Raw genomic sequence first — 8,859 nt, 5'->3', positions numbered from 1 at the left:
ACTTCGGAATTCAACCTTTGTAAGATGAAACATCGATACACTGATCATCCGTAAGTGATACAAATATATTTGATCATCCGTAAGTGATACAAATATATTTGATCGATTTATATAAGATATAAATAACTATAGTGCTACGGCAATATATCTGTTATGTTACTTTATTTATTTAATCCATTCTAATAGAGTATTAATTGTCTTTCAAATAAATGATCAATGTTCATTTTGAAATTTGATATTTGTATAGTAATATTCCGGCATATCGAATTGAATAACCGATCAATATATATCTTTATCACATCTCTACCCCACGCTCTCCATTATGAGATTAAGTGATCCAACATTGATTGAACCCTTAATCTTAATAAATACCTTTAAGCCTCCAAAATTCGAACAGAAACCCTCACAATCATTACGTGAAGAACTCCTTTTTCTCCCATTATTGTAGTTTTAACGAATACAATTTTTTTTTAAATAAATAATGTGTAAAAGGTAGACTTACTTACAATGTCAAATAAAAAAACCCATTGGAAATGTTTTAAGAGAAACTGTTAAAAAATTTCTAAAACTAATATGTAAAAACAATTGTGTAAAGTTGCTGGACAAAAAAATTGTGCTAATTAAAAATTATTGTTTCCTAAACATGATCAAATCACCGCTTGCTTTAAACAGTAAAATGATTTGTTATTGGAGCATGAACCATTTTTAAGAAAAAAATAACTTCAAATTAAATAAGAAGCTAAATAACCATTATTACAAAAGGATTGAATTACAAATATATAAAATAGATGAATAATATTAAAAATTAAAATTTTTAATGACAATAATTAATAGGATATACATGAACCATTCAACTTTTAACAATAAAAAAGGATAATTTTTGTTAAGAAATGTGGTTGAGCCTAACTCAACCCTACAAAACCGGCTTGTAGGGTGAGGATTGCCCCCACTTATAAGGACATGTTCAGGCCATATATTGTCCGATGTGGGACTCTTAACACACCCCCTCACGCCCAGGACTAGACAACTGGAGCGTGGAAATAAATGGTGGGTGGACCGATAGCGGAAACCATAGAAGGTGGCCCACCGGATCTTAAACGAGGCTCTTGATACCATGTTAAGAAATGTGGTTGAGCCTAACTCAACCCTACAAAACCGGCTTGTAGGGTGAGGATTGCCCCCACTTATAAGGACATGTTCAGGCCATATATTGTCCGATGTGGGACTCTTAACAATTTTAATGGATGGACAAGAATCTACCTAAAAATAAATAAATAAAAGCAGTGATGCTAATCAGCAGTAATGGTTGAAATTGTTCGGTATTGACTTGTTTATAAACTTCGTCCACTCTAACCACAACCAGAAGGTTGGTAAGGACTAAGAATAAACCCAAGTCCACGTGAGACAAGTCTAAATAGGATGCTAACACCAAGTTCAACAAAATATCTGTTTCAATAAACTATGAATACGATTGATTTGTGAATAATTTAATTGTTGGGGAACGGTTACAATCAAAATCAAATGCTAGCAAACCTAACTGTACACGAGAAAGACAATGGAATTTCTGCACTAAATAAATACTCGTAAGAAAAATCAAATGACTAAGAAAATATAAATCAGCCAGACTTAGTCTCGCATTTTAAGGTCTACAAACTGATGACCCTGAGTTTCGTATCCACCGCCATGCCTCGTTCTTCAAAATTGTACAAAACAATGCTTCCCTCTCTCCAAATTTTAAAGCGTGACAAGTTGTAAATTTGATAGGAATAAACTTGATAGGAAGGTACCGTGTGAAGGAAGTTAATCATGTCAGAAATATTCGATGTCATTACAGTCTATGGTTCCTCTGGTAAGGTGAGTGGCATGATGTTTGCAACATTAAGCTCTAAGGGACTCCTCCAAAATATTAGCTGAGAAACAAACAAAGGCAGTGACTTAGCCAATATACAATGAACAGGACCTGATAATCATTTAGCAGAGTCCAACTTCACACTCTAGACGAGAGATTTTCTTACCTGTTATTTGGTTGAAGAAACCCGTCGTAATGAAGGTATCCAGCTGCTTGAAACATGGGGGTTACTACCAAGTACACGCCCTATGTTTGAGGTTAATGTGGACTTTTCAGGCTTGGATATATTTCGTGTAGTTGACTTTTGCAAGGGAGATGAAGTGGATGGACCATTGTTCACATTCTGCAAAAATTTATTTCAATCAGTTGAATTTCTTCAGCCAAGTAAAAACTCAACATAATATCTATGATCAAACATAATGAGAGAAATGAGGCCACCAAGTCATCAGAAGAAATTACTGAAACTTACATGTTTTTCAGTGTGATTCTTGGCATTCAGTTTCTTAACATTGGATGGCTTAGGATGCACACGCACATTCGGGCGATCAAGATTAGGTAGCATTTTTGTTACAGTAAATTGAGGAGAGTTAGTGATTCCTGAAAAGGGAGTAGCAGGATGTGATCAGTATAGCGCATTATTACAGTACAGCAGACCACTATACTTCAAAGTTTTAAGTCTAGCTTAGCTCAACACTAGTACAGCAGAGCAAAATTCCAAATGAAAAGTAATAAAATAATAATAATGATTACATGGAAATTATTGATTTACATTATTAAAATATGTAAATATAACAAAGTTGTTATTAATATTAATTGTAAATGATTAATAGAATCATAAGCATGTACTTTTGTTGTTATTAATATTATTGTATATATACTCCCATCCACTCTGCCGAAACTGTTCCAAATATCACCATCACGCTGAGTAATGAAAAATGCACATACAAGTATAAAACATGTGGTCCGAACTATTCAACATTCATGCAATAATTTTTCAAGTGTTTGATCACATAATTCCTTCCTCACCCGCTGAGCTAGAAACGACTCCATCTCTCAAAACCATGATCCCCAATTTTGGTTTCACCTTGACGCAGTGTATTTGCAGTGTATATATGGAACCATCTCTCCGATGATCTACTCAACACCATCCTCGAACACAGTTCAACTGCTGAACTTGATAGTTCGACACCATCCTCGAACACGGTTCCACTGCTGAAATTGATAGTTCGACATCTTTTACTATAACAAAAATTCTAGGACTCTCTATTTAGACAAGAATTTTAGCGAAGTCATATGGAACAATTCTCTAATGCATCCTCCAACTGTCAACATCTTAAGTCTCTCTCTAACCAACGTGCTAATGTTTGTGCTATTGTATCTAATAAACAATTGGTTCTTCAATTCATTTCAAGGCTAACAGATGCATATGATATGTAGGATCCCAAATTCGTCAAGGGAACATTAATAATCGTGGAGGCCAGAGCAATGGCCGCGGCCTTTGCGGATGAGGAAGAGGTTATGGACGTGGTGGAAGTCGTTCCCCACATCAACAGTGGCCTTCGTCATTCTACCCGCATAAGCAGTGGGCCTCACCAAGCTCATGTCACAAATGCAGCGCCAACATATTCATATGCTCCATCGGATATTCAACCTGCTATGCATACCCTCACTGTTACTCCTTTTGATGATTAGTGGTACATGAAGTCATGAACATTGGGGTTGCATCTCATATGATGGCAAACGGAGGTAATCTCAGACCTTATTTAAATATGAGCAACAAATAAAACTACTTTTTATAACTTTTTGTCTCATACTTTTATGCCTTTTGATGTTGTGCACAATGATTTATAGACACTGATTATTAGTTCAGAAGGTCATCGTTATTATGTGTTATTTATTGATGACTACACAAAATCGTTACTATGGTATATATATATCACTACCAGATGAATGAAAAGGCACAGCCAAAAATTTTCTTACAAATATTCTTCAAACTTGACTTGACAACTATCTTAACTCAATGTACATCAGACCTCAGAAGCTACTATATTGTGGTTCAGAAACAAGAAAGTTCCTCGAAAAGTACCCAACATATAAATAACAAACTTTTTCCTTTTTCCTAATTTCCAATGAACATAAAATATCACTTCAAATTATAATTCATTCTACCAGAAAATAAAAATTGCATCTGCAAATCACTTCAATATATGTTATGTAGGAAAAATCTCCCACAATGAATCAGAACTCCTTCAAGTTTCAATCACATATGGCAAGAACATAGGAGACTAAAGTTACCTGTTTGTTTTTCCACACGCTTTTCAACAGCCAATGGTTCTAGACTGCTAGGAACAGCACTAGGCACAGCATCTGAAGGCTGCAAATGGTCATTGAGTCAAAATGAGAAAGAGAATAAAATCAGGAAATTTTAATAATCAGGATTCAGGCTATCAGAAAATTCATATGCATTCCAGTAAAAGCAAGCTAAACCATTATTAAATAAATATATTTGAAGGTTCTAAATAAAATACTCACAGATGATTGATTCGGTCTCCTTGTCTGTTGCACCTGCTGATTTCTTAGGATGGTCCAGTCGAATAAATTGTCATACTCATATCCTGCTCATTAAATTAAGCCAAATAAGCTTCTTATGACATCAGGGGAGAAGATAAATACAACACAGAAGACCACCAGAAACAACTTTGAAACACTAAGATTGGAAGTACGTGATACAGTTAAATATTTAATTCTTAACATAAAATTTACAAAACGTGAAAACATGAATTTATTCTTATGGAGAAGATATGTTAAATACATGGTAGCATTCATTTATAACACCTCCAACAGTCAACAGGCTAAAGCAATCAACCAATAAGCAAATTATCATCAACAATGTAATATATGTCCAATTGAGAGCAATTATTTAAAATCAAATGTAAGATTAAGAAAATAAGTCAATATACCTTCACAAGTGAACAAATCACGAAACAGACGCTTTAAGAATCCATAATCTGGATCTTGATCAAATGTCAAAGAGCGACAATAATGGAAGTAAGAAGCGAACTCCACGGGATATGATTCGCAAAGCGTCTAGAAAAAGAAATATAGATTCATTAAACTTCGGAGTAACAAAACTTCAATAAGAAAACCTCTCAGGAGAAGATAAACTAAAATTTGATTAATCTAGTAATAGCAATCCTTAAAAGCTCTTATTGATTTTGCATAATTCATCACCAAAACCTAATCCAATTTCTATTGTAGGCCGGTATGAGGGCGAGAAGAAAAAAAAATTAAAAACTAAACTAAGGATCAGGGATTTAGTCATTTTATGGTATTGAAAATTTGTACCTCAATGGGAGTTGATAACTTCTTTTCCCGAATCTTGTCATATTTTTCCTCTTTGGTGACAGCTTTCAATCCCTGCCAAGGAAGGCTAAAATGCAAGAACTGTAGAGTCAAGCCCTGACTTTACCTTAAAAGTATGTGCAATTGATATTCGTATGCATCATTTTATATAATTTATGTTGCTAAGTAAATTGCAGTGAATAGGAAGAAACATACCTTCCTCTTAAGAAGTACATAAGAACATAGCCAATAGACTCCAAATCATCACGACGACTTTGCTCTGACAAAAGTAAACCAAATTAGAATAAAAAATTGTAGGTTACAAGCAGTAACAGTAAAAAAGGAAATTTATTTCAATGTACCAATTCCTAAGTGAGTATTGCAACTTGCATATCGTGCAGTCCCTGTTAAGTTTTTCTTCTCTCTGTATAAGTTTATCAAGGTCAAACCATTAGACAATGATAAACTTGCTAGTTAAACTGGCAAAGCAAAAGTATCAATAAGAATTAATCGATAAAAAGAGTGCAGAAAAGGAATTATATGAGATTACACAGATTACAAGTTGGAAGATTTTCCATTCATAAACAACAATGTACATTTAATTATCAAATCATCTTGTTATATAGAAAAGCAATCAAATCAAATATATTTGTCACACAAGAAAACCTTAGAACACAGGCCAGACATGTAAAACAATGATCCAAAATAGAACAAGAAAAAATAAAAATAAATTAAACAAAACAAACTATACCTGTAAGCAATATGCTGTTTTGTTTTGGGGTCCCGATATCTTTTCGCTAGTCCGAAATCAATAATATAAACCTATCAATGTACCAAATTGTAAAAAGAAAACATAAGAAAGAGGAAGCATAAAAGAAATTATGGAACATGAAACGTATCAACATAAGTTAGCCACTGAAAAGTATCAACGTAAGTTAGCCACTGAAGATGATGAATTTGGCCGACTTTACCTGACTTGATTTTCTCCTAATACCCATTAGGAAGTTATCTGGTTTGATGTCTCTATGTAAAAATCCCCTGGAATGCACATATTCTATTCTCGAAAGCTGTAGTCAAGTAAATAAAACATAAATAATTTTACATTAATGTGCTTTTGTTAATAAAATCGTGCGGATGGGAGCATTAACTACAAGAGGCAACTTCTAGATAACAAAACTGCTACTATATTGATATGCAACAAACATGGTAGTTATTTCCCAAAACCATAGCCAGCAAGAATAAACTAATGCTGCCTCATGAAAACCAAAGGAAACAATCCAGACATGAATCAGTCGTTACCATCTGGTCGGCCAACATCAAAACTGTTTTTAAAGAAAGCTTGCTCCCACAGAAGACAAAAAGGTCTTCCAGACTACGTCCCAGAAGATCCATTACCAAAACATTATGGTCTCCATCAGTACCACACCATTTCATATTCGGAATACCACCTAAAATCCAGAGTGTAAGAGGAATCAGAAAAAATAATAATAATAACATAACTTTCTTCAACTTCCCAGATTCTTCTTTTATAACTTACTTTCTCCTTGAAGAATACTGTATAATTTGGCCTCCTGCAATAGTTGCGGATGCCTTGCATTCTTCTTTTCCTACAAAATAGAAATGCAACAACTATAAATCAGCATAAGGCCTTGTACATAGCTCTTGAACAATAGAATACAAACGAATGTCAAAAATAATGCGGAAAAAGGGCCGAGCATACACCTAGCAAGTATAGTTCTCTTCATTAAAAATTGACCAAAATATTTTTTTGTCTGTAGACGACGTGGTAATAACCACTAAAAACTCACACACACAATTGTGACTATGAGAGTTCCTTGGTAATGGCATTCAACCTAGCAATAACGGCTCCTGCCAGATAAGCTAGGATTTGCAGACATTGACCAAAGATTTTACTTATAGGGATCCAATCATTATAAGCAAATCAAAAAACAAAACCCAACCCTAATTCGAATAGTATCGAACCAGATAGATCCAACTATAAAATGTTGATGTTATCCAGAAAAAAATCATCTATTCCTTAGATTACCAGAGAATCAAGTCAATCAACTAAAGCAATGAGATATCATCATGACTCTAAAGTAAAGGTAAGCAACAAAAAATTATGCAAACTCACAACTTCCTAAAAAAAATTCAAAAAATGAAAAATAAACCAAAATTTAAAATCCAAAGTAAGCCAAATTTGAATGATGAAATCAAACCATTTTGACGGCAACGATCTCAGAGTTATCCATATCCGAAGCTGAAAAAAAACAACCAAAAAAATCAGCAAACTCATAGCCAGCATATATAATACATATAGAACAATACATAAATAGATGAAAAAGTTCGTTACCGATGAAAATTTCACCAAACGAACCGCTTCCGATTTTGCGACCAATCTTAAACTTGCCGCCGACAACCCACTCCATGTTGAACAGGCCGGCGAACCTTATCCGACGATGATACGAAACGAGAGCGACGATACGTGACGCGATTCAACGGGCGATTCAACGGAAAAAGTTGTTAACGGCGATGAACGGAAAAAGAGGGTTTGGTGAAGATAAAGAGGAGAGAAGAAGAGAGAAATTGAAAGTGGATTGAATAAAGAAGAAGAAGAAAAGTGAGGGTAATTTAGGAAATGGAGAAATAATCGTTTTCAAAAGTCGGTTGGTGATGATCTGTACGAGCTAGCACTCGACGTTATTCTTGTTATACCTTACTCGTTTCCGAGTAAATTACTGTATTATCCACGTGGGAATTGAAAAACACGCTTTTCTAACTTTTTCTTGGAGAGACTAGGTTTCTTTTTAATTTATTTTGGTAATAAATAAATAAATTGGAGTGGATAAAGATAATCTGAGTCAGCAGGATCAAATAATAAGAAAATTTATTTATGGGAGTATTTTTTTAATTTTTACGTTGAATTGTTCTTTTACACCTCCAAAAAATAGGGGAAAAAAGGAAATTTCGACAGATAACTAATAAGTGTGGATAAATTAGCGGTGAAATTTTTAGATTCGGATCTGTTGGAATTATTCCGCATTTGCCAAATGGATATTTTTTGTTTTGGATAAAATACAGCTGCCACGTTGTTGTTTTGGAATGGAATTGAATTGGATAAGGCTGTCAGTCATTGACGTTTGACCTCCGACATACTAAATAAATGCTAAATATCCTTATTTATTTATTTTTTCTTTTACGGGTGAATAATTTTTATGGAAATTAATTATTTTTCAACTCTCAATGTCAATTTATGACGTTTCAATTTTTTTTTTTTTTACCAAATAACAATTTCAAATTAAGAGTATTCAAGAGTTTAATTTGACATTAAATTTTATCACTTTATTAATTATTCAAAGACCTATATTTATTAAAGTAAATATGTGTTTAATCTATTTAATTAATATAATTTATTTATTTTTGAATACTAATATATAATTTATTTTTTAATGAGATGTTTTAGAAAATATCTCTCATTTTTTTCATGTCGAAGTGGTTTTTTTAAATCCTTTCAAACTCTACGTATTTTTAGATATACTCCCAGCAAAATTTTGACTTGTTCATAAGAGTCTTTCGCTAGTCAAAAAAATGACTATTATTAACTTGATTTGTTATATAAAATTTTCTCTCAAAATCAACCATATTTAAATTCTCTTAAATAAGTATCA

The 8,859-nt window shown here is 33.3% G+C and overlaps 1 protein-coding gene across 1 annotated transcript; it reads right to left on the bottom strand.

Annotated features, from left to right (window-relative positions):
- Positions 1–1,433: 1,433 nt before the first annotated feature.
- LOC131660063 (uncharacterized) lies at positions 1,434–7,872 on the bottom strand. Its single transcript, XM_058929190.1, has 15 exons — positions 7,545–7,872; positions 7,411–7,451; positions 6,729–6,798; positions 6,491–6,639; positions 6,163–6,258; positions 5,943–6,013; positions 5,554–5,615; positions 5,408–5,471; positions 5,195–5,279; positions 4,810–4,936; positions 4,382–4,464; positions 4,145–4,223; positions 2,319–2,446; positions 2,016–2,192; positions 1,434–1,910 (listed from the first exon to the last, which is right to left on the bottom strand). The coding sequence occupies exons 1-14, from the start codon at positions 7,618–7,620 to the stop codon at positions 2,019–2,021; spliced, it is 1,305 nt and encodes a 434-aa protein (XP_058785173.1). The 5' UTR covers positions 7,621–7,872; the 3' UTR covers positions 1,434–1,910; positions 2,016–2,018.
- Between the last annotated feature and the right edge of the window lie 987 nt (positions 7,873–8,859).

Source organism: Vicia villosa, linkage group LG3 (genome assembly GCF_029867415.1).
Source record: "Vicia villosa cultivar HV-30 ecotype Madison, WI linkage group LG3, Vvil1.0, whole genome shotgun sequence".
NCBI lineage: Eukaryota > Viridiplantae > Streptophyta > Magnoliopsida > Fabales > Fabaceae > Vicia > Vicia villosa.
This window is presented reverse-complemented; position numbering and strand designations above follow the sequence as displayed.